This window comes from Polychytrium aggregatum (assembly GCF_025602895.1).
Source record: "Polychytrium aggregatum strain JEL109 chromosome Unknown BJ171scaffold_13, whole genome shotgun sequence".
In the NCBI taxonomy this organism is placed as follows: Eukaryota; Fungi; Chytridiomycota; class Chytridiomycetes; order Polychytriales; genus Polychytrium; species Polychytrium aggregatum.
In genome coordinates, this window is record NW_026516215.1 from 794,881 (window position 1) to 817,356 (window position 22,476).

The window sequence follows — 22,476 nt, forward strand, 5'->3', positions numbered from 1 at the left end:
CTTTCCACCTATTCCGCCCGCTACCGGTCGCAGTGCACACCTTGCGCTGCCCAAAAACCTATTTATTCGACTCGGCCATCAGAAGCAAAGCAAAGTAAACCCAATCCCAAGCATGCCATCCCCTCGCTTCGGATGACTGTGGGCGGCTCTGCAACCTCGTCGAGGCTCTCCGCAACACTGCTGCCTATCTTATCCTATCCTCCGCTCTGATGTCGCCGTCTTCTGTTGTCGCAACGCCGCGGGCCTCATTGTCCTCTTGCTCTCTCGCTCCCTCTCCCTTCCGACTTTGGTTGTGGCTCGGCCCACCCTCCTCCGGATAGATCCCGCCTCTTGGAATACTCCGTTTTGGCTCTAGTTTTCGTCCATGCTTTCCCTCTCTCTTCCCCCCCCCTCTCCTTTCATGTACATATCTATCTCTGATTGAATGGATCTGCGGATCCCTATTTTTTTCTTGCCTTCTTTCTATTTTTTTTGTTGATTCCCCGCTTACAGGCGTTCCAATAAAAACGGGACACCACGGATTTTGGTCGTTGGTGAATGTTATCACTCAATACATCGCGCGCTGGCCATGACCATTCAGTGATGTGTTTCTGGATCTGAATCAAGGGCACTATCTCGTTCAGATGGATCCCTGCAAGCGAATGGCACCACCCAGGCGATTCAAGCCACTCGATCTCCGGGTGTGCTCACAGTTCCGGGAAGCCAAGCGACTCGAGAAGGTCGAGCATCTTGATATTGATACACCATGGAGCAGTCCAGAGGGCGAGGGAATACACCACACAAAGAGATTGCCAGCCAGGACGGGAAACAATCGCATGACTTGCCCACTGGAGCCTATGGAAGTTCAGTAGGCAGCGGGCCTCTGATGCCAGAAAGTGACTGCCCCGTTTCTTTCCGGATTGACAGTATCGTGCCCACACCAGACCAGACCAGACCAGACCAGACCAGGCCAGGCCAGACCGGGAGACTTCATCGAAGAAACATCAGTGTCACTCTGCCTTGGTGCGGGCCGATCGAGGCAGATGCAGCACATCGCGGACAACATGCATGAATTCCTCGGGGCGGCTCACGGAGAATCCCTTGCCGACGGTGCCGGTGTCGGTGCGGATGACAATCTGCCGCTCGGGAACGCTGCCCATCATTCGGCCCGAGTCCAGCGACAGGGCCCACCAAACGTCCGTCAGGGCCATGCCTGTGGGGATGGCCGATGGAAACCGCCAAGATCGATGCAATAAAGGAGAGTGCGAGCAGATCCACCGAGATGAGGCTGTCAGCATATCATATCCGCCAGCACCGCAGAAAGCAGGCAGGGTCCGCCTTTGCCATTCCGCGGACAGTTTGTTCCTCGGAACAACGCCGTACGATTTAACTTTCCGTCTGGCACGGCAATATCCTTGAGAGTCGACGTCAAACTCACCCCAGGTTTTGAAGCAAAAGTTGCCATAGCCGAGCTCGGCGGCATTGTCGAGCGAAGTGATGCTGGACAGCTTGACGACCTGTAAAATGAGCGAGCCGGTGAGGACTTTCTTTAGCCATCCACACCAGACCATCCATATCAGACCATCCGCACCAGGCCATCCGCACCAGACTATCCAGCCTGTCACAATTCGATGCACCCTACCTTCGCGATGCCCAGGGGAAAGTAGTACACAAAGATCTTGATGTGCTCCCTTGTTACGACGCAGTAGCTATCCGAATACAAGATTTCCTTCAAGTCCTTGTCCTTGGAGTCCGCGGCAGTTCGGTGCCCAGACTCGTCGGAGGTCGACGGACGGGCTGCTGCTGTCGGATCGACCGACTGGAGGACGTCGGTGTGGTCCTTGCACTGTTTGTAGTCTGGGAGGGCCTCGAATTCCTTGGGGTTGCTGGACATGAGGTGCAGAGACGAAGGAATGGGACGGAGGCTGTCTTGGAATGAGGGTGTTGGTGGGTTTGTTCGGTTTAGCTTGCCTTGGCTTGGGTTGGCTGGTGTCGGTGGACCCGTTCGCAAACGGACGGTTGTTATGCGGTGGTTCTTGGATGCAGGCTCCGAGAGCAAGACGGCTGAATCGGTGACGAATGCAGCGAGATGCAGTGAGATGCAGTGAGGTGGGATGAGGTGGAATGCGATGGGATGGGCAGATGGCGGGGCACCGGACCCTCGCTTTGGGGAGTCCCAAACGGGGCACTTGCGGATTGGCCGGTATTCCGAGATTCGGGCTTGCTTCGGGGAGCTCACCAGGTCTGCTTACAAGAACATTCTGGCCGGGGCCTGAATCAGCTCGGCCGATCGAACTCTTGCCGAAATCCGCCAAGAAAACCAGCCATCTCAGTTCGGGGATGCGGGAAAGGAAGGGCAAAAGCGCAAGTGCGGCTGTTGTTGAGGTCAACCAGGGACCACAATGAACAAGCACTTGAACGGTGTTTGCCTGCCCTCCTCCATATATCCGGCCACGATGCATTGCGATCAGCCCCGCTTTCGACCGCCTGATCGAATGTGCCGACGGATGTTGTCCGGAACCCACCTCTCCTCTCGCCGTCACGAGCGGCGACAACGTGCAGGGGGGACACACCAATGAGACAACACAATATTCTGGGCTGCAGCGACTGTATTCACATAGATGTCGCAGCACCGGGAGCACGAGCGATATGATGGAGCATGACGAGGACCAAAGCGCGGATACAAGACAGAAGAAGCGGGTCGAGGCAATCAAAGACCTCGACTCCGAACACAAAGAGAAGGAAGGTATCTGTCATTTCCCTCAGGCAACCACAACAGGCGACTTCTTCTGGAAGACCTTGTTGGTGGGAAGGGCTGCCTTCCACTTGCCAAAGAGAGCCTTGACGCCGACGCTCTTCTTGGCGCAACGGACAACATAGTCGTCGGTCAGATAGCGGCACTGCACCGAGTTGAGGGCGCCGCGACGAGCCTTGCGGACAGCCTCGACGGCCTCGATGCGGTCCATGCCGGCCTCGATCAAGGCAATGCAGACCATGACGGGGGCACGGCCGAGGCCGGCGATGCAGTGGACGGCAACGGAGTGATTGGGCTCGCCGAGGGTGTCGTCGCCAAGGGCGCCAAACTGGGCAGTGCAGAGGCCCAGGAACGAGCCGATGATTTCATCCGAGGGGATGCCACCATCGGGGACAAACAGATCGTGGACGGCGATGCCATGCGCGGCGACAGCCTCGTCGCTGTACGTCGATTCGCAGAGTCGCACAACGGCCTTGACGTTGCGAGCCTGGAGCTCCTGGAAAACGGCAGACACGAGCCGGGATAAGCATCGGGAGCATCGGGAGCATCGGAAGCATCGAGAGCAAGACAGTTCCTGTCTGGCGGGGCGCACTCCTCGCTGATGCGGCAGCAGGAGCAACAGAACCACCTCCAGACCAAACTCTCACGAGGGTAGAAGCAGTTCCAAGGCTCACCGTGATATAGGCATCGCAGTTGCGGCTGGTGGGGCAGTCCATGATGATGAAGCTCAGGTTCTTGTACTTGACAACCGAGAAGATTCCGACAGAGCGGGTCATTTTCGCCGTTTGATGAGACGAGATGGGCCAAGGGAAAGGAGGGGTTGTGTGTCGTTGGGCCGGACGGAGGCGTGCCTTGCGGGAAGGAGGGAGAGGCGAGAGCTTCGAAGACGAAGAGATTCAATATCGAGTGTTGCTTGCGAGGAAGGCCGATTCACCCAGGGTCAAGATCCGTTCCAAAGGACAGAAGAACAGTGGCCATCTAACGGAGCGCGGGTGTTGGGGATGCGGGCTGAGGTCGAGCCTGGAGAGGGTCGAGGGCAGAGGCAGAAGATGCGATGGAGACGAAGCAGCCCAGCGACGACCAACGCCCGAATTTATAGACGGATCGAGAACGAAGAAGAAAAAAAATCGGAAGGCGATGCAGACGCCAGAGTGGTTTCGCCTTGCCGACTCGTGCGACAGAGAAGTGGTTCGCCCCCCAATCGGGAAGGATTGAGGCGGCTCGGGGCCCCAAGCCACGCCTAAAAATGGAAGCTTTTTTTTTCTCTCTCTTCACGGGGGCGGTCATGGGTGCCGCCACGCGCGCCAACAGCGGCCGCACGAACCAGTTCTGGCAAGGCGGGTTGGGCACGCGGCTGCCCCGCCGCAGGTCATGGGGCCCGCAGAGTGGTTCTGGAATGCGCCAGGGCCACCAGCGGGATACCCTGGCTGCGGCTGTGCTCTGGGTACCCCGATGCACATCCACGCCGCTGCACGACGATGCTGCTGGCGAGGCAGCTCCTCTCCATTGACACCGCGCATATAGGATGAGTCCGCAGTCTCGCGGCGCAGCGTTGCCGGTATCCAGAGTGCCGTCGGTTGCTGGTGTTCTGACACATTTGTGTATTGAGAGACAAGAAACGGCCATCCGGCTCGCATCTTCACTGGGATGCACGATCTCGGGCCGCTTTCTCTGCAAGTTCAGCGGCCATATGGAATTGTCAGCAACCCCGTGCAAAGGAAGGTCCCCCGAGGCAGATCCATCCGAGGCAGATCCATCCGAGGCAGATCCACCCGAGGCTGCGGTGACGGGTCACTCACCCTGGAATGCCTTGAGCAACGCTTCAACAGCTGCAGCAGAGAGCACCCGGCAGGGTCAGATACAGGCAAACCGGCTGCGCGAGTCATACATGCGCTCTCCACAAGCGTGCTCGGACCGCATCTAGTCACTCGCACACTTTGCTTACTGAAGATGGGTTTGCTGTCATCGATGCCTGTGAGACCCAGCAGGGGGTTGGGTCGGCCGGTCGTAGCAGACAGACAGTCAGCAAGTCGGTCACCGCATCGTCAAGCTTTGGCAGTTCCAAGATTCGGGTCGATACCTCCCTGCACAGAAGCATGGCCAGCGACTGCTACCAACATCCGTACGCCGCGACTATTCAGAAACACCCACCAAACTCGCGCAGCATCGGACCGAGCTGTCCAGACTGAATCGCCTTGGTCAAAGATCGGAGCGAGTGGCGGAACTGCGGGCTTTGGAGCGTCTCCTGACCGTTCCATGAATTCGATACCAAGAGTTAGCTTTGCCGTGTTGGCAAGGACGTCATGGTCCGAGTTCCGAATAGACCAGCACTCGGTTGAGCAGCAATCATGCAATGCAAACTAGCGTTGACCATGGCATGCGGCCTTGTCGTTGCAGCCAACAGCGCTTCGTGCATAGACAGAGACTCACCCGAATTCCCGTCGCAGATGCGTCACTCGCCGGAAGGTTCTTGCTCAATCCTGAGTGGGAGCAATCAGAAGTTACAATGGATCGAGGACCGCAATACTCGGTTGGTCTCATGGCATATGTCCCTGTTTCGCAACTTGCGCCGTCGGATCATCTTACTCTCACAAACCGCTGCGTCGTTGAGCAGAGGAGAGACGTTGTCGGCTGTCAGGACAGCAGCGAGATTGATGTCTGCAGGCGGCCGTACAGGTGGAATCGGTTGGTCGAATCAATTGGCCAGATCAGTTTGTCGAATCAGTTGGTCGAGCCTGGATGCAAGCGGTGCACTCCAAGCCGGCCGAGCCCGGTGCCGATCAGTTGCGTTGACTCACCTTTGATCTCTGCTTGGCCTTATAACCCCATCGGCACCATCGTTGCATTGCATTTCGACAGATCGACGGTGTTTTAGTGGGCGTCGAGCGCTTCAGATGCGATCCAGGTCGAATCCTTGCCATGCCGATACTGCTGGCTGGGCTTTGGGTCGGCTCGGCCCCACCCCGCATGAATCGCACCCAGTTCTCTCGCCGTGCTGTCGCAATCGATCCTGGCAATGTACCTGGCCCACTGGGGATCCCAGCTAGGATGCTTCTGAGCTGCTCGAGTGTTAGACTGCCCAGCGGCTGGCTCATTCCGTGTGGTTGCAACGGCACCGGGTGCGAGCTGGATTGCTGGGGCCCTGCTTCCTGCTCGATGTCTTGCATAGAGTCGTCGTGCTCGTCGCCAACATCGTCTCCATCCTCATCATCCAAGGCGGGAGGATTGTTGATGAGGGTGTTGAACTGGATATGCAATTGTTGGGTTAGCCGAGCATCCCGACGAGCATCCTGACGAGCATCCTGACAAGCATCCTGACGAGCGCTGTATATCTCGGCATAAACGGGCTGATCAAATCGACGGCCAGCACACGATCCCGCTTGCCTGCTCGATGGTCTCGGCGTCCTTGGCTTCGTCCGGATCTGGGATCGAGATGGAAGAGACACCGATCGATAAGCGGCATCAGCAGAGTACAGATCCATCCTTCCGAACATCTGCCTCCACAAGACGGCAACCGCGGCTGCGGCCGTTATGGGTGACGAACCTTGGATCCAGAAAAAGTGCCGTTCGGACGACGACACAAACTTGAGGACATATGTGCGCGCCATGCCGATTTTTTGAAGACTGGCATCGTTCGGGAAGACGATCCAGTCGTCCTGGACCGCATTTAAGGTCCGGTCCTGCGATCGGCGGGGGAGGGGCGATCGTGGATGGCGATCATATCCAGTGTTGGCGAAAGTATCAGCAGATGAGTTGGGGCACCACGATGAGTAGCTTGGCATGCGAGGACAGTCGCTCATGGGTTGTCTCCTTCCAGACAAGAGATATACCTTCCAGTAAAGGTGGGTGAGTCCGTCCTCATCGGAAACGCTCAGGATGAGCACTCTGGTGTAAATCCGGATCCGAGCGAATCCAGGCAAGCAGAGCAGCCAGATCGCAGCCATCGGGACAGAGAGAGGGAGTCGTAGGATGAGCATGCTATGCCCGGCCGAATATCGAGCGATGGTGGCAGCAGCCATTCGATGGAGCATGGGGAGGGGGCCGACCAGCGATGTCTCTGACGAGTAGATACCCTTTTCTGTTGTCTGGCTTGATCAGATTGGAGGATGCGACCCGCTCGCATTTGCCTGCCAGAATCTCGACGAGGCCGATGGGCTGAGGCTGACTCATGGTAAGCAAGAGCAACGATATCGAATAGGCAGATGATCCGGGGGGTAAAGGCGGCCGGACAGCACAGGCAGATCCGCGATGTGCGGAGAGGTGGGAGCTGGCAGAACGGGGGCACGACCCTGGGTCTTGGGCAAGAGACAGCGTTCCCATACATGGCGAGGACCACCGACAATCTCAGACGGAACGCTCACACAGCAAAAGTATCGACTCACGGCAGCCCCGAGTTGCCTTCGTTCACCGCAACGATTGCTCTGCTCCTGGCTCCGCTATATAGGCCTCACACAGACGTCCGGGCTATAGCAACAATCCCATATCGTGGCTTTCCAGCCTCGCCTCTTTGCGATCGCCCTCGTTTGGCCGATCCGCTTCGAGATCGCACTCAGCACTCGCTGCACTGCATATGTATTTGAATATATCCAGTCGATGGAATAGGGGCAGATTGGAAACGGATATTCCTTGGCGGCGGTCATCAAAGAAAGTTGCCGAGGCGCTTCAGCTCATTTCCGGCCTCCAGTCACTCTAATTCCATCGACTTGCCATACCAGAAGTTGGCTTTTTGAATGTCCTTCGTTACCCCGTTGCCCCTTTTATAACAGCCGCCAAGCTCGTTCCGTCCCTCTCGATTACCCTGCTCGGCCGATTTGCGGAACCACTCGACAGCCTTGCCAAAGTCCTTGGCAGTCCCGCGCCCGGCGTAGTAGAACTTGCCAACCATCAGCTGTGCGTACGAGTTGCCTTGCTCGGCTGCCTTGCTGAGCCAACGGAAGGCCTCGACATTATCCTTTGATTCCCCTCGGCGATAGTAGTAGCAGCACCCATACCAAAACTGACTTTCGGCGTGTCCTTCGTTGGCCAGTTGACGAAACATAGCTGCCGCCCGCCATGCTGAGCTGATCATGCATCCAAACCCGGAGTTCAGACACAGGGCTGTGAGATGCTTGCAGAGCCAGTCCCGTTCTGACCCGAGCTGGCACAGCTTGAAGAACTTGCATGCAGCGGACGAGTTGGATTGGTATCCAGATACTCCCGTCAGGCAGGAGTGCTCGCCGAAATCGAAGTCGTCCGACCGGTTCTCGCGAATAATCTTGATACCCTTTCGCTTGTCCTGTTGAGTCGCGCGGCCAAGGTAGAACATCCAACCAAGCATGTGCGTGGCGATGGACTTGGGGGCCGGATCGGTGGACTTGTCGCTAATATCCTGCCAGTGGTTGAAGGCCTCGACATCGCTTTGTTCGACATCTTGGCCGATGAATGAGATCCAGCCGCGAAGGAATGTAACTCGAGGCTGAGTCTCTTTCTTTCCCTGGCTGGCAGCTTTGTTGTATCACATAACGGCAGTGGTGAGGTCTTGCTTGACGCTCTCGCCGTTCTCGTAACATTGGGCGAGATGCAGGCTGGCCTGTGCGATCCCGCGGTTGGCACATTCCTGGTACAGCTCGATGGCTTTGGGGTAGTCTTGGTCGACTCCACGGCCAGTGAAACGACAGTCGGCCAGGCACAGGTGAGCCATCAGATGACCGGCCTCTACGGCTTTCTCCAGAAGGCTCACGATGCGACGGCTTATTATCTCCAGCGGCCAGTCCTGGAAATCGTCGTCGTAGATGCCATATTCTTCGGTGGCCCAAGGAGGGCTGTGCTGGTTGGAGGCATGATTGTTGGCTGCATTGTTGGGCTCTTGGTGGTTACCGCCACCGCCACCGTCGTCATCGTCGTCGTCATCGTCATCGAAAAGCTCTTCCTCTTCGCTGAAATCCTCATCGCTGTCGTAGAACGGGTGGTGATTGTAATCGTCCTCCTCAGATTTGTCGCCCGATCTAGCTTCCCATATCGCTCGTTTGTCCACATCCGCCAGCAGGAGCTGGGCCAGGAAGAGCGAGGCGACGGCGTCTCCTTGGTTGGCCAGGACGACAAGCCAAGAGTCGTTGGTGATACTTTGGTCTCTAAAGTGGCGCGAGATGGCAATCATGTCGCCTGAAAGGATATAGTCGGGCAGCGGCTTGTCTGGGCGATACATGTCGTACGTTTTGGACCAGCGACGGAGTTGAGTCAGCCTGGAGTTCAAGATCGGGCCGGCGCGCCTACAGATCCTGAACAGCGCCCCGAGCTCCTTCAGCGTGAGCGACAGGGTGGAGTCGTTGGAGAAGACGATCGCAAGGATATCTGGGCCATAGTGGTGGTCGAAGGTGAGTCCCTGGGCCGTGGTTTGCATGATGGCAGATGGCCAGTGGGAGGATGGGCGACGGAAGGACAAAAGAAAACTGAGCCGGCACTCTGGATCACGGGACCCGATGATTTGGGATGATCCACCAACCCGTTCTGCCTCACCCTCGCTTCCCTCCATCCCAATACTCCCTCTGTTCTTTGCAGTTTCGGACCAGCACAAGACACCGGAATCCGCCGTCTTGTCTCTGCCGTCTCGCAGCCGCCACGATGGCCCTGGTCGACGCATTGTCGCCGTCCAGCGACAACCTGTTCGAGTGCAGCGCCCACGGCAAATGCCATGACTTTTTCCTCTCTTACCGAGTCCGCCCCGATTCAAAGGCGGTCGAGGACCTCAAAGAGCTGCTGTCATCTGTGGCGCTGCGCCGCTACGGCCGGCCTCTATCCATCTTCCAATACACCGATTGCTTGAATACCGCCAAGGACTGCAAGGACGGCTTCCTTCGGGCCCTCCCCGGCAGCTCGGTTGTGATCCTGTTCCTGAGCAAAGACTCGCTGATGACCATGCAGGCCCGAGAAAAGGACGGCCAGGAAGACAATGTCCGACTCGAGGTCACCCTGGCTCTCGAGCTGTTCGAGGCCGGAAAGCCCATCACCGTGATGCCGCTGTGCCTGGATCTGAAGGATGGATCCGGTTACCGACCGTTTGCCCCGTATGAAGACCCGGAGCTGACGCAGCCGTCATGTCCCGAGACCCACAGCCTCGTCAAGCGCCTCAAAGCCATCCAGATGTATGGCTACCGGCCAAAGGAGCCCCACAAGCGGCTCTATCGGCTGCTCAACCTCCTCCACCCGATCGCCGTCGACGAGCTCACCAACAAGCACACCTACTCCAAGTACTTTTGCGACCCCAAGTTTGAGATCGAAATAGACAAGCTCGATGGCCTCCTGAAGCAAATCACCCTGACGGGCCGGGCCATCATCTCGGGCATGGGTGGCATGGGCAAGTCGGTGCTCGCCCGCCAGTTCCTGCGCTTCATGATGGGCAAGCTCAAGGTCAAGAACCAGACCGAGCTCAGCGACTACATGATGGATACCATCGGGGTCAAGCCACAGTACAGCAGAGTGCACTGGATAAACTGCTCGGGCGAGTTCTCTGCCCTCTACGACCTCAGCGCCATCTTTCCGGGAGTCGATCGGCAGGAGATCAAGGAGCATGCTGCATGGATGTTCGCCAACGAGAGGGACTACCTCCTCGTCCTCGACAACGTCGACGACATCCGCATCGTCAACTCGGTGTTCAGCCACTCGCGATCGCTGGGCTTTGGTGGCGACGTCTTGGTTACGACTCGCCTGCCGCTCTTTCCCAAGGGCCCGTTCCTCGATGCGCTCAAGGCCAAGCTACCGACGTTCAAGCAGGAGCCGCTGAAGCTGGAGCGGTGGTCCGTCGAGAAGACCAAGCGGTACATTCTCTCGGCGAGTCCCTCGCTCCAGAGGAAAATCCAGTCGCTCGAGTCGGTGAAGGCACTCACGCGGATGCTCAGTGTCGTCGACGGCCATCCGCTGGTGGCCCAGTCCTTTGTCTCTCACTTTGAAAACAACAGCACCCCGATCGATGAGTTTGAGAACTGCATCGACGAAGTACTGCAGGAGAGCGTCGGTGACGACGAGACGCGCTCGTCGCTCAAGGTCATTGTGGACCAGTCGATGGAGAGCATGCAGAAGGACGGCGACGAAAGACGAGAGGCTTGCCGCATATTTGGAGCGATCGCTCTGCTCAAGGAGAATGGCATTCACTATCGTCTCATCAAGGGGATCGCACAGAAGCTGGGGTCATTGATCCAGAGTAAGTGCAACGCAATGCTTGATGGGAGATTGTTGGAGTATGGAATGAGGGACGAGCGAAGGGTCGGTGCTGGTGCTGGTGCTGGTGCTGGTGCTGGTGCTGGTGCTGGTGCTGGTGCTGGTGCTGGTGCTGGTGCTGGTGCTGGTGCTGGTGCTGGTGCTGGTGAATATCGGGCAATGTCCGATCTGGAAATCCATCGAGCCGGGCACTCCTTATGGACCGATGGCTGACTATGCCTCACCTACTTGCCCAGCTGGACAGCTCCTCAAACGAGTGACCCACACCGGGCTACTTCACGTGTACTCGAACGACACCTACCACACACACTTGCTGGTGTCGAAGTTGGCGTGGGAATACGTGCTCAGGGAACCCGAGCTCAAGGCCGCCGATATCAACACCGCCACTGGCGAGGCACTTTTGGAGCTTGGCTCAGTGCCCACGGATGCCAAAGTACTCGAAAACATTCCGCATCTGGAGCAGTATGCGGCCAAGATACGCACCAGTGTCAGCCACACCGACATCCATGTCAAGATTGTCCGGCTCATCGAAGCAATCGAGGGCGAGAAGCGAGCCTGTCTGGGTGCGGCGGCACCCGCTGCCCAGCCCGAGACAGCGATGGTGCATCCTGTGGCTGAGGTGGGTTTGGCCGCTGGCCCTGCCAACCAAGACACACAGGAGCAACTCAATGAGGTGGTGAGGCTCTGCGCCTTGGCTCAGGCAGAAAAGTCTGCCGGCAAGCATAGGCGCGCGATCGAGCACTTCAAGCTGGCACTTGCGATCTACAGGACGTCCCTGAGCGACCAGAGGGACCCAAGGATCCTGGCGATCTACGAGCAGCTGGACATTGGCGCTCCTCCGCCGTGAGCGACGTTGCTTGCCAGCGACACCGACTGGGACCTCTCGGGCCGCATTCTGTTTCTTCATGCATCACCATCCACTTGCATATACATGTTCGCTGGACACGCTTGCTGGACAAGCACGCGGGATGCTGGGTCACGTTGACCACGGCGGCTCTTTGCTCGCGGCCAACCACGGCGCCAAGCCACGTCCGGCTGTGCGGCCGAGGGCCGGACATGTCCTCGGCGAGGGCGAGGGCGGCTCTCGCTGGAACTCTCGCCGGTGCTCAAAGGGAACGGGGCGCACCCGCCAACAAACAGAGGTGCCTCGCTGTGCATCTCGCTGTGCATCTCGCTGTGCATTTGGCTGTCTCTCGCTGTCTCTCGCTGTCTCTCGCTGTGCGTCTCGCCGCCTTGTCGCTGCTCGCCTCTCGGTCAACGTGACCCGCCAACAAGCCGCCCACAAAGCCCGTCTCGCCGTCTCTCTCGCCCGCTTATCTGCCCCTTCTCGCTGGCCTCTCGCTGGCCTCTCGCCCCGTCTCGCCGCCTCCTCGCCGCCTTTTGCCCTTGGGCTCGCCTCCATCCGTCCGCCTTCGTCTTTCATCCCCCGTCCTTCGCCTTGGCCTTCGCTTTGCCTTCCATCCAAACCCTCCGCCAAGATACTCATCCCACTCGCCGGCGCCTGCCTGACTTTGGTCGCTCTCTCTCTCCGATCCTCACTCCTCCCCACAGCATCCCCGCCCAGTCGCTCAAACCGCTCCTTCTTCATCGACCACCTTCCATCATAGCCCCTCCGTCCCCCTCCCCCCCGCCTCCGATACCAAACCCCTTTGGCGTCATGTCGCTCACAAAGTCCCAGCATCCCTACTCGCTCCCGTCCGTCTCGTCCCCATCGGGGTCTCAGTTCCATCAACGGCATCCTCCGTCGGCTCATAAATCCGCCTCCTCAAAGCCCCAGGCCTCGCAGAGCGGCGACGAGTCCCCGGCCTCGTTGTCTGTTCCAAAGGCCTCCGTGGCCTCGCCTCATCAGCAGCGCCGCAACAGAGTCCACAGCAGCCCGAGCCAGCTCCCTCCTCCGGCCCTGTCGGCTTCTTCCGACTCGGTGTCCAAGCCAGCAGCCTCCCAGGATGCCTCGCCGGCCAAGACCCCGAGAAAGTCAAAGTCGTCCTCGCCCAAGGGCCAGAGCTTTATCCAGGCGTCCGTCAACCCCAGCCACGTCGTAAAGCACCAGCCCCTCTCGGCCTCGGCCGACCTGCTGCAGCCGCCTGCTTTTGGTCGCAAGTCCAACTCCAAGCACAACCCCTCCCAACTCGCCTCCGCGGACTCGCCTGCCAAGCCGTCTGCCAAAACCTCTGCCGCCTCATCCGCTGTGACGAACGCTGTCAACCCAAGCCCCCAACCCAAATCCTCAAAGTCCAAGCCCGCCAGCGACTCGGTCTCCTCTCCCGAGAAGAAAAAGTCAAAGCCCCGCAGCAACCCTTCCCCTCAGCCCGAGGAGAAGGCCTACGCCAAGAAGCCCTCCTCTCCTGGTCATCACAGGTGACCCATCGTTCTGCCACTCGCTCGTCTCGTCTCGGTCGCCTGCCGACCCAACCCAACCCAACCCAACCCGACCTCGGGCTGGTTTCTCTGATCTGCCATGCACCCCCCCCCACGTTACTCTCTATTGCTGTGTGTCTGTCTGTGTCTTGCTCTGGCGCGCCGCTGCGTGATGGTGTTCTCGCTCCTTGCCGTGGGTGCTAAAGTCCCAGTCGCCTGTCTCCTATCCCAGGAATCACGACTCGCGAGCCTCCCACTCGGACAGCGACCAGCAGTCCCTTTCGGACGACTCGTCCAGCAGCGGCAACGGCAGCAGCGGCAACATCAAGTATGCTGGCGCCAACTTTCAGAACTCGCCTGCTGCTCACAACTTGCCCATCCCAAAGTTTGGCTCGCGCAAGTCCGAGTCTGGCTCCAGCCCAACCCCCAGCGACCGGCTCACCGGCCTCGCCGGCAGCCCGCGCAGCTTCACCGAAGGCACCAACACGTTCGTCGCCAGCGACCATGCCCAAGTCTATGCTCAGTCAGAGCGCCTTCACTCCCGCTCGTTTGAGAGCATGTCCTACTACGAACAACACCTGGGCACCCCGATTCCCTACAACAAGCACCACCACGCTCGAACCGAGCCCGTGGACATGTTCAACATGGACGATGACCATGACTCGCACCGGATATCCAACGAGGAGCTCCGCCAAAAATCCATCAACCTCCTAGCCCTTCTGACCCAGAGCTCCGCGCCAGCCCATCCGCACTCCATGGTCGACCAAGTGCCTGCTCTTGCTCCTGCTCCTGCTCCTGCTCTGCTGCGGCCCGGCTACGACGCCTACATGGGCGTCCCTACGATATCGCCTTCGTTCTGTGGCCCTCAATATGTCCACGCGTCTGCCGCAAACGAGCACCATTTGGCTCAGATCAGTCGCAACCTCAAGGACATGCTCCGCATCAGCAGCTAAATCCGGTGCTTTAGACAAGATGCCACTACATTTTTCTCGATTTATCACTCCCGCCCCCTTTTTTTTTGCCTTTATATTGCTCCCTTTTCCTCCTTTCCCTTTTACTCCATCGCAGTTGCTTTCGTTTAATGTATCTCTCTCTCCTCTTTCTTTTGATTTTGATTGCATCTTCAGAGGCGTGTGAGGAACGCTTTTCTCCCCTCAGCGCACTCGGTGGGCCTCGTGTCCACCTTGGATCTGCATCCGTCCTTCCGAGGCTCCGGACGCCGACCCTTCTTCTTCTTCCTTATTGCCGCATGCTACTGATATCTTCTCTATTTATGCCTTCTCGTTCTCCTCATCGGCTGTCCTTCTTCCCCGCCGATCCGCTTTTGCCGTCATCGCGGCGCTTTCCCTTCTCACCAATCCCATCCTCCCTCACCATCGACTCTCCAACATCCTCTCCACCTCCAATCTCCGCCTCGATCGTAACTCTCGTCCACACCATTGCTCAAACGCACACTCTCCCTTATCGAGCCTCCTTGGCTCCTCAACGCACATCACCACACAATACCGTCTCTCCCTATCCTCTCTGTCGCCTGTTTGTGCAGGCGATGTCCTTCGCTATACAGATGTTTGCCCCACCCCCTCTCATCCGCCCCTCTCTCGACCACATCAACGTTTGTTTCGCTTTGTTCGAAAGCCTCTGACGCTTTTGCTTCATACCCTCCCTTGCGTGTGTATAATTTACTGTCAATTTTGGGGACCCTGCACCTAAACAGCTGCGACTTGGAGTTGCGCCTACACTATTTATTATTTATTTTCGCATCCTTGTGGACCGACCTTTCCGATACCGTTTCGGCATTCAAGATACAAGAACTTTGTGGAAATTGTCAACTCCTCCTCCCACACCTAAGGTGTTTGGGCCGCCACTGTCGTCGCTCAGACGACGCAGCTACTCGCTGCACTTTGACCGAGTCAACTCCCGGACGCAAGACGGACCGAGTGTTCGCCTCACCTCAAGATTCAAGATAAATTGTACCGCTCGCCCAACCCTCCCCACTCCTCTCTCACAAACTGGAAGGGCCCTTGTGGCTCCCCGAACGACAGCAAACGACCCCATCCTCCGACCATCCGGCCTATCATGACCATGTCCACTTCGACGTGGCTTTGTGGCCCTGCCTTGCGACTTGACTAGTACAGGCTTGTTGCAATCCATTTTCCTCCGCTCTCTACTTCCCCCACCCCCAGCAAACGTCTTATTTGGCCTTTTCAGGACGTCTTCGTAGTCGTCCTGTCATACTTTTGATCCTGCATCGTTACAAATGCCCCATGCCGAATCCGGCTCTGATTCACGCTATCGGCCTCTTGGTGGCCGACGTAGCGCCAGCATCCAGCTACACATCATCCATCCAACTTCCATTCCTGTCACCAGGCACTGCGACAGTGCTCTCTCTCTGCTGACAGCTACGGCCCATGGACTATTTCAAGACCAATCGGATCCCAAGCCTTGCATTCGTCACCGATTGATATGCTCACTCCGAGCCCGCCAGAGGATGACGATCCAGCAATGCATTTCGATTTTGGAATCAAGTTGATTGTCTTACTCTCGCCCTTTCGCCTCGGACTTGCTCCTCACGACGGGCTCCGCGGCCCTCTACCCCTCCGACCAACCAGGGGCAGGGGCCTCTCCCAGGAAGCTCTGCCCTCGATTGCTATTCTCTCTGCCGGCGTTCTGAGTCCTCCTCCGGCCTCGCCTATTGCAGGGCGACTTGCGCCCATTCAGCGTTGTTGCCTTTGCTGCTGGTGGACCTCAGCGACCCAGGACCTCAGCTCTTTCTGATTGCACTGCACTGCACGACATGCTGCCGATGTTGATTGGTATATTTTCCTTGCGTTGATTGATCTTTGTTGAATCTTGTGTCTGTCGTTGGTTTCTCTGCCCAGCATGTCCTTTCAACCAAACCGCGCCGATCCAACCAGACACACCTGGTTGCTTTGAGCATTTCCCTTTTTCTTCTTCATTTAAACATATAACCAACATAATCCACAAAAAAATATATCACTTCTTTCAACTTTACCTTTACATTTCGTTCAGAAAAAAACGAGACACCGCCAGACGAGCAGGGTATTGAGTTAGCAGTCATTTGGCTGTTGATCGAACAGCTGCATGTGCCGCTCTCACGGGACTGACTTGGAATCGAAGTTGTCGGGGCTCAACCATTGCGATTCAATGCTCGCACTGGTGAGACGGCCCGAAACACTCTCTTGGACACACTGGTGGTCATCGAACATGGCCCTCGCTGTTTTCTAGGCGCTGATATTTTCGCACAGGGGGCTGGGTGGTACACTGTCAAGAGTCAAAGCCAGAAAGCAAACAGTTGCGGCGAAAGGCTGCCCAAATGGCAAAGCGGAGGGAACGAGCCGAAGGTGGTAAGGCGGAGTGAGAGTGAGAGTGAGAGTGAGAGAGGACGAGGGCCTTTGTCGTCCAGAATACACGCATTTCTCGCGGACCAGAAATGCTTGGGAGAGTGAGAGGAGGGAGAGCGAAGTAGAAGCAAAGGAATGAGGAGCAGGCAAACTGCCATGCTCGACGAACGATCAATTCTCGTTTCCTTCAGACGACGCTGTACTTGCGACTCGATCCCGGCGCACCCTTGCCCAGGTAATAGCCGGCCTCTTCATAGGTCCGTGCGCTCAGAATGTGCGGGGCCACAAAGGACGATCCACCTTTCTTACGCCCGGCGCCCTCTCGACCAGCAGTGGTATCGTCATCGAGCTCGAGCTCGAGCTCAAGGTCGTCATTCTCTGCGTCGCCGTCTTCAGAGTCGGAAACGTCCAAATCCTCCGTCATCCGCGCCTTGTACGCACTTCGACGGCGGGCCTCGCCTTCCTCGTCGTTGTCTTCGGTCTCTGAAAGAATGACCCCGGCACCGCCGTTGCCATCGTCAATCATCTTGCCGTCGGCTCCGAGGATATAGCTCTTCTTGCCGTTATGGCTCTTGCTGAGCGATCGCGGGATCGAAATCGGGAAGGATGTGCTCAAAACCGAGACGGGCTCGGTGCCGGCTTCTTCTGTTGCAAGCGTTCATTGGCAAAAGCAAGAATGAATCCATTCCGCCCATAAACACATACGCCAGCACAGCAAAGTGGCAGCCGTCATCGCCAGTTTCGTTTCGTTTCGTTTCGTTTCGCAGAACGTGTGTTGCGGTGCATGGGTCAGATATTGTCGCGAGATTGCTGTTAGCGGCAGAGAATTTGATGTCTTCGAGCAACACAGCCCCCCGTCTTCCACAGGCAAATCGGCGCTTAGGTCGCCGGCCCCTGGCGCACTGAGCTCGTCATAGAACCTACCTCTTGCAGTAGCCAGCGGTCGCTCCTCCTCGTCGTCGTAGGGCTCGTTCGCTTGGAACTTGACCAAGATCGGCGGCCGAGGTGCTTCGTCAAACGAGAACATTTCACTCGCTGGTGACCAGAGGGTAGCAGGAGCACAAAGAGTCCATGAATATCACAAGCCCACGTACAGCAACAGACATGAGAATTGCAGGTAAAGTGGACGGCATTGGGATCAGCAAGAAGACGACGCGATGGTTCGCCGATCGGTGCCGTCTTGGGTGTAGTGTCTCGGCACCGTCACAGACATCTCGCACGCTCTGCCAGCTATCAGGCCATGCACGTACCATCGTCGCTCGAAAAGCTAGGGCCAACACCTGGTCCGGGCGATACCATGTGGATCCTCTGAGCAGCTTGGACCCCAAGCCCGGCGGTGGCAGGGGCATCTGGGACGACAAACTTGACCTTTTGCGGGGGGGTCGAGGCCACGGCTGGCTCCTCGCCGGATGCCTTGGCGATTTTGGTGGCCAGGGCACTTGGCGGGTTGGCCGCGAGCTTTTCCAGGCGTTTCTCCCGCGCCACAAACGACGAGCTGACCTGTCTGCTGGTATCGAGCGGATCGGTTGTGCCAGAGGGAGCCGCAAAGCTGACGTGCTGTTGCTGTTGCTGCTGTTGCTGCTGACTGGCGACCGACTGGCTGAGCAGCGACACTGACTTGTGCGATCCCGCCAAGTTCCTGCCTGAAGCATCCAGTGCCAGGTTCGAGTGGGACGAGACCGCCGAGGAACCGAGCGCCGCTCCAGTGTTGTCCATGGCGTGCCATAGGTGATCCGAGGCCGTCGATGGCGCTGGAGGACGCAGGCCCAGCTTGAGGTTGTTGGCCCCGGTTACGTGTGCCTTATAGATCTTGGACCAGATGATCTGTCGCTGTTCCTCGGCCCGCTGCTGGTCGCGTTGGAACTCAAGGCGTTGCTCGGCCTGGAAGTTGGCGATTCGAGACTCCATCTCCCCTCGTCGGATGGCAAAGTACGACTGCAAGGTCCGCTGCAGGTCATTGTGGATCACGACAAGACCCTGGTCCAAGCCTGCATCGATGGAGTCCCGACAATTCGTCATCCAAGGGAGCAGGGCAGAGTAAAGGTACGGAGATCGTGCATGCGAAATCATATCGGTTAGCAACTATGCATATGACTCAGACCGACGCCTATCTGCAACCGATGCCCATCGGCGACCGACAGAGCAACCCGCCATCACGCAGGGCCACAGCCGACAGCGGCAGCGGGCAGCCCTCGGAGGTACGTCTTACTTGGCGTGTGGCAGGGCACTTGATCGGATTCGGGAACAGGGCCGGTCAGCACTCTGTAGGCTATGCTGTAGTTCGAGTTGAGCACTCGGGTGGTGACTTCGTCTCCGATCTGAATACATGGAAAGCGCCAATAGAGAGTAAGACCAGCCGACCGGAAAGAGGATACAGGGACTGCGGACGAAGCAGAGCGATGATCACGAGCAAACACAGCTTGGGTCTGGGCATGAGGTCGGCGAGACTTTCTGTGCTGGCCACAGTTGGCTCGCAGGCCAAGAATAAGCCATGGCTCATACTGGCTCACGTTGGTTCACACTCCCGCCTCGCGCTCGCTCACGCATTAGCAACTTACAATGACTTGTTTGGTGATCAGAATGTGGCCGTTGCTCGCCAGGAGGTTGCTCGTATCGAGCGACGAAATGAGCGACAGTGGTATGGCCCCAAAGCCAGTCGCGGTGGCGGGGCTGGCAGTCGAGTCGATATCGACGGGCAGGATGTTGGTGGGCTTCGGGGCGACCGAGTTGTGATAGTATGCGACCATGGTCGAGCAGTTGAGGCACTCGACGCCATGCCATTCGCCGATGATATGTCGCTTGATCAGAGCCTCGTATTCCTGGATGGAATTAGAGCAGATCGGTGGCGGGAAGAGCCAATGTGAGCGTCCCGGTAACAAGCGTAGGGATATGCAAAGACGGACTGCCGACACAGGCGTCGCCTCGGATATGCTGCAGATAACGCTCGCTTGCTTGCCCTGTCTGGCCCATGATGCTATGTCGGATGCAGATCCAAACCGCCAGGCGGAGGAGATGATCAACTGAGACGTACCACGGCAACAGGAGAAGGTGACAGCAGCGCCGGGATGGCATTAGCGATAAAGTCAGGGATGCCGTTGGCCGCGAGGGTGGGGTGTGCCTGAGCGACGGACCAGGTGGCCGTCGGCCGTGCGAGGGGATCGCCGACAAGTCGGCCTTTGATGTTGAGGCAGGGACAGGCAAAGTGAATCGAATCCATGGCTTGATCAATCGACAGACCTGCGATAGGACAGAGCATCAGAGACGCAGATGATCAGTTGAGGCGGTGCTGCTGATCAGCCGGGGTGCGGGTCCGAGGCGGCTGGGCTGGCGGCGGGATCGAGGAGCCGCGGCGGCGCTGAAGAGCCCAAGGCGCTTTCTCGGTGGTTGCCCTGACGAAGCGAATGCCGCGACAGGGGCAATGGACTCTTCGACATGCGGCGGTGCGGCAGCGAGCGAGCGCAACTGGAGGCTGCTGGCCGGAGTACAGCCAATGGCAACACATTCCATTGGGCAGGGTATCGATTGGAAGGCCCTGATGGAGCACCAACAGGGAACCAAGACCGCAGCACCGAGGACGTACCAAGGGGGGGGGAGGTTCGAAGTGAGACTCGGAGGTCAAGAGAGGCTCCGGCAGACGGCGGTAGCGATGGGAAAGGGGGGGGGATGGGCGGTGTGGTGAATGCGGGAGTCGCCGACGGACGGGGGCAAGATCGGTGGAGAGGGCAGAGAACAGCCGAGCGAGGACGACTTGTTTGTTTGACGGGCAGCGTCCCACAAGGGGATGATGCACATGATGGTCTGGACATGCCGGGCTCGGCCGCGGACAGAGCAATAACTCGGCTGCGGGCTCGGATAGCGATAGTGTTGCTGCAAAAACATTACCACATCACATCACAGGACATCACATCACAGCACATCACAGCACATCACATCACATCACATCACATCACATCACATCACATCACATCACATCACATCACCACATCCATCGCCTCTTCCTCGCCGTGCCGCTGTCCCGATCAGCCCCGTTTCGTTCGTTTCGGTGTGGGTGTGGGTGCAGCCGTAATTGCGCTGGTGCTGCGGGTCTGTCGGCGAGGTGTCGATGCGACTCCTCCGTCGCTGGTTGAGCCCGCCGTTGAGCCTTCGCTGGGCTGAGGATTGACGCCGGGCGGAAGCGCTGACGGTGAATCTGGTGCTGCGGCTTCCAGGGCTATCTGCGACTTGGGCTTGCGTCCCCGTCGGGCCTTGACAACCACAGGAGGTTCTGGCGAGTGGAGAGGCAGAATCAGGCGTCGTCGCTATTGGCATGTTCGGTACCGTGGGCCTCATGAAACTCACAGGCTCGTCTCGTTGCCTTCGTCCGATCCCGATCCCGAGCAGAGCGCTCTTAAACTGCCACAGAGGCCTGCGTCGTCGAGACTCGCCATAGCAGCCGGGCTGTCTCAATGCAGCTTCTGGCATCAAACTCAAAGTAGACCGCACGCTTCGCCTACCTTCCAGCTCTGGTGTCTTGATTCGCACCGGCGACATGGGTCGGTTCTTGAGCCGTTGGGCGGCCAGTCTCGGCGACAGCGGCGACTGCATCCCGCCTCGGAAGCCGCGACCGGGGTCTGTCGCCGATACTTCGATCGAGGACGATGGCCGAACTGACGAGCTGCTTTGACTTGAGGCCAGGTCACCGGCATCCGACTCGGGCGTGCTGGCCTTGCGGTGTTCGGCAATCAGCCCCTCAAAGTCCTCAAAGGGAAGCTGGAACTCCTGCTCGACCAGGAACGGATAGATGCTTCTGGAGATGCTCAGCTCGGCGCTGCCAAACGTCCCGGAGGTGTCTTCAGCCGCATCGGTCTCGTCGGTGAGTCGATCCAGCTCCTTGAGGTTGTAGAGGCTCTCGAGGCGATCCCACACATCGCCTCGAGACACTCTTATAGGCATATTTCGCTCACAGTGCAGCATAATGCTGATCATCCGGAATCGTCGGTGGACACCTGTTTGCAAGCGGGATGATAAAGGAATTGACAAAGCGCTCAAAACAGACGAATATCGAGGTCTAATCCCGATACCCATGCGTGCCCGACGAATCTGCCCTGCTGTATGCGGTCCAGGCCACGGAGCGTGCCTCAGCATCAGCATCAGCATCAGCATCAGCATCAGCATCAGCATCAGCATCAGCATCAGCATCAGCATCAGCATCAGCATCAGCATCAGCATCAGCATCAGCATCAGCATCAGCATCAGCATCAGCATCAGCATCAGCATCAGCATCAGCATCAGCATCAGCATCAGCATCAGCATCAGCATCAGCATCAGCATCAGCATCAGCATCAACCGTCATCGCAAAGAGTATTACCAACGGGTTGATATTTGAATATCGCTTGAAAGAGTACCAGCTCCATTTCGGGCGTCCATTTGATCCCGGTCTGCTCCGTCGTGGGTGACGCTGATGAGAGGTCCGTCAGCTCGTCGTCGTCGTCGTCGATCGATCTGGAGTCGTCGTCAACATGGACTGTCGGCAGACTGTGGCGAGAAGGCTTGGACGGTGGATGCGTCGGAGAAGCGGGCGAGTGATTTGTCGATTCTGACGAGGACCCGACCGAGGAGATCGAGGTTGAATCGGACGAGCTGTGTTCGTCGGCCATGGGTGCGTCGCCTTCGGGTGGTGTCTGTATCAGAGTTTGTTGGTGGGTGCGTCGCTGGTTTGGGCAGTTGAATGGCTGGCAGATTAAGCCGGACGGACAAACTGCAGTAATCACTCGCAACAGGCGAGCTGGTGCCGTGCAGATCGAGTCTTGGTCAGAGATATGCGATCGGAAGGGAGCGTTGGTGCTGGCC

General features: G+C 57.9%; 8 protein-coding genes across 8 annotated transcripts; 3 read left to right on the forward strand and 5 right to left on the reverse strand.

Moving 5' to 3' along the window:
* Positions 1-2,602: 2,602 nt before the first annotated feature.
* On the reverse strand, positions 2,603-3,510 carry BJ171DRAFT_567222 (protein tyrosine phosphatase type IVA protein 1; the record flags this gene model as incomplete). The annotated part of the gene is made up of 2 exons (XM_053113455.1): positions 2,603-3,230; positions 3,409-3,510. The coding sequence occupies 2 exons, from the start codon at positions 3,508-3,510 to the stop codon at positions 2,742-2,744; spliced, it is 591 nt and encodes a 196-aa protein (XP_052968013.1). The 3' UTR covers positions 2,603-2,741.
* Positions 3,511-4,246: 736 nt separating this feature from the next.
* BJ171DRAFT_500141 (proteasome complex subunit Rpn13 ubiquitin receptor-domain-containing protein) lies at positions 4,247-7,020 on the reverse strand. Its single transcript, XM_053110553.1, has 12 exons — positions 6,807-7,020; positions 6,565-6,619; positions 6,279-6,414; positions 6,119-6,156; positions 5,757-5,979; positions 5,533-5,550; positions 5,321-5,392; positions 5,165-5,214; positions 4,886-4,979; positions 4,680-4,706; positions 4,534-4,563; positions 4,247-4,405 (listed from the first exon to the last, which is right to left on the reverse strand). The coding sequence occupies exons 1-12, from the start codon at positions 6,902-6,904 to the stop codon at positions 4,374-4,376; spliced, it is 873 nt and encodes a 290-aa protein (XP_052968014.1). The 5' UTR covers positions 6,905-7,020; the 3' UTR covers positions 4,247-4,373.
* A 256-nt stretch (positions 7,021-7,276) lies between these two features.
* Positions 7,277-8,414, reverse strand: BJ171DRAFT_458077 (uncharacterized protein; the record flags this gene model as incomplete). Its single annotated transcript, XM_053108369.1, has 2 exons — positions 7,277-7,794; positions 8,233-8,414. 2 exons carry the CDS (start codon positions 8,412-8,414, stop codon positions 7,419-7,421), a joined length of 558 nt encoding a protein of 185 aa, XP_052968015.1. The 3' UTR covers positions 7,277-7,418.
* Positions 8,415-9,258: 844 nt separating this feature from the next.
* BJ171DRAFT_567225 (uncharacterized protein) lies at positions 9,259-12,147 on the forward strand. The gene is made up of 2 exons (XM_053113456.1): positions 9,259-10,910; positions 11,164-12,147. Exons 1-2 carry the CDS (start codon positions 9,335-9,337, stop codon positions 11,772-11,774), a joined length of 2,187 nt encoding a protein of 728 aa, XP_052968016.1. The 5' UTR covers positions 9,259-9,334; the 3' UTR covers positions 11,775-12,147.
* Positions 12,148-12,361: 214 nt separating this feature from the next.
* On the forward strand, positions 12,362-14,705 carry BJ171DRAFT_55315 (uncharacterized protein). The gene is made up of 2 exons (XM_053113061.1): positions 12,362-13,285; positions 13,518-14,705. Exons 1-2 carry the CDS (start codon positions 12,585-12,587, stop codon positions 14,236-14,238), a joined length of 1,422 nt encoding a protein of 473 aa, XP_052968017.1. The 5' UTR covers positions 12,362-12,584; the 3' UTR covers positions 14,239-14,705.
* Positions 14,184-15,050, forward strand: BJ171DRAFT_55321 (uncharacterized protein). The gene has a single exon (XM_053113062.1). The coding sequence runs from the start codon at positions 14,367-14,369 to the stop codon at positions 14,925-14,927; it is 561 nt and encodes a 186-aa protein (XP_052968018.1). The 5' UTR covers positions 14,184-14,366; the 3' UTR covers positions 14,928-15,050.
* Positions 15,051-16,521: 1,471 nt separating this feature from the next.
* BJ171DRAFT_500146 (uncharacterized protein) lies at positions 16,522-20,627 on the reverse strand. Its single transcript, XM_053110554.1, has 7 exons — positions 20,228-20,627; positions 19,679-19,884; positions 19,206-19,466; positions 18,857-18,965; positions 17,898-18,635; positions 17,572-17,682; positions 16,522-17,292 (listed from the first exon to the last, which is right to left on the reverse strand). The coding sequence occupies exons 1-7, from the start codon at positions 20,451-20,453 to the stop codon at positions 16,835-16,837; spliced, it is 2,109 nt and encodes a 702-aa protein (XP_052968019.1). The 5' UTR covers positions 20,454-20,627; the 3' UTR covers positions 16,522-16,834.
* Positions 20,581-22,443, reverse strand: BJ171DRAFT_500148 (chromatin modification-related protein EAF7-domain-containing protein). The gene is made up of 3 exons (XM_053110555.1): positions 21,995-22,443; positions 20,986-21,632; positions 20,581-20,911 (listed from the first exon to the last, which is right to left on the reverse strand). Exons 1-3 carry the CDS (start codon positions 22,281-22,283, stop codon positions 20,858-20,860), a joined length of 990 nt encoding a protein of 329 aa, XP_052968020.1. The 5' UTR covers positions 22,284-22,443; the 3' UTR covers positions 20,581-20,857.
* Between the last annotated feature and the right edge of the window lie 33 nt (positions 22,444-22,476).

Excerpts from the sequence above, each read along its gene's own strand:
- BJ171DRAFT_500141 (XM_053110553.1), bottom strand. The coding sequence starts at position 6,904 with ATGAGTCAGCCTCAGCCCATCGGCCTCGTCGAGATTCTGGCAGGCAAA. Across the intron at positions 6,415-6,564 it reads TCACCCACCTTTACTGGAAG|GACCGGACCTTAAATGCGGT; the intron begins GTATATCTCTTG and ends CGCCGATCGCAG. Across the intron at positions 5,980-6,118 it reads ACGCCGAGACCATCGAGCAG|TTCAACACCCTCATCAACAA; the intron begins GCAAGCGGGATC and ends TTGCATATCCAG.
- BJ171DRAFT_567225 (XM_053113456.1), top strand. The coding sequence starts at position 9,335 with ATGGCCCTGGTCGACGCATTGTCGCCGTCCAGCGACAACCTGTTCGAG. Across the intron at positions 10,911-11,163 it reads GCTGGGGTCATTGATCCAGA|CTGGACAGCTCCTCAAACGA; the intron begins GTAAGTGCAACG and ends CTACTTGCCCAG.
- BJ171DRAFT_55315 (XM_053113061.1), top strand. The coding sequence starts at position 12,585 with ATGTCGCTCACAAAGTCCCAGCATCCCTACTCGCTCCCGTCCGTCTCG. Across the intron at positions 13,286-13,517 it reads TCCTCTCCTGGTCATCACAG|GAATCACGACTCGCGAGCCT; the intron begins GTGACCCATCGT and ends CTCCTATCCCAG.
- BJ171DRAFT_55321 (XM_053113062.1), top strand. The coding sequence starts at position 14,367 with ATGTATCTCTCTCTCCTCTTTCTTTTGATTTTGATTGCATCTTCAGAG.
- BJ171DRAFT_500146 (XM_053110554.1), bottom strand. The coding sequence starts at position 20,453 with ATGTCCAGACCATCATGTGCATCATCCCCTTGTGGGACGCTGCCCGTC. Across the intron at positions 19,885-20,227 it reads TCGAACCTCCCCCCCCCTTG|GTCTGTCGATTGATCAAGCC; the intron begins GTACGTCCTCGG and ends GTCCTATCGCAG. Across the intron at positions 17,293-17,571 it reads ACCGCTGGCTACTGCAAGAG|AAGAAGCCGGCACCGAGCCC; the intron begins GTAGGTTCTATG and ends CGCTTGCAACAG.
- BJ171DRAFT_500148 (XM_053110555.1), bottom strand. The coding sequence starts at position 22,283 with ATGGCCGACGAACACAGCTCGTCCGATTCAACCTCGATCTCCTCGGTC. Across the intron at positions 21,633-21,994 it reads ATTCAAATATCAACCCGTTG|GTGTCCACCGACGATTCCGG; the intron begins GTAATACTCTTT and ends GCTTGCAAACAG. Across the intron at positions 20,912-20,985 it reads GAAGGCAACGAGACGAGCCT|AACCTCCTGTGGTTGTCAAG; the intron begins GTGAGTTTCATG and ends TCCACTCGCCAG.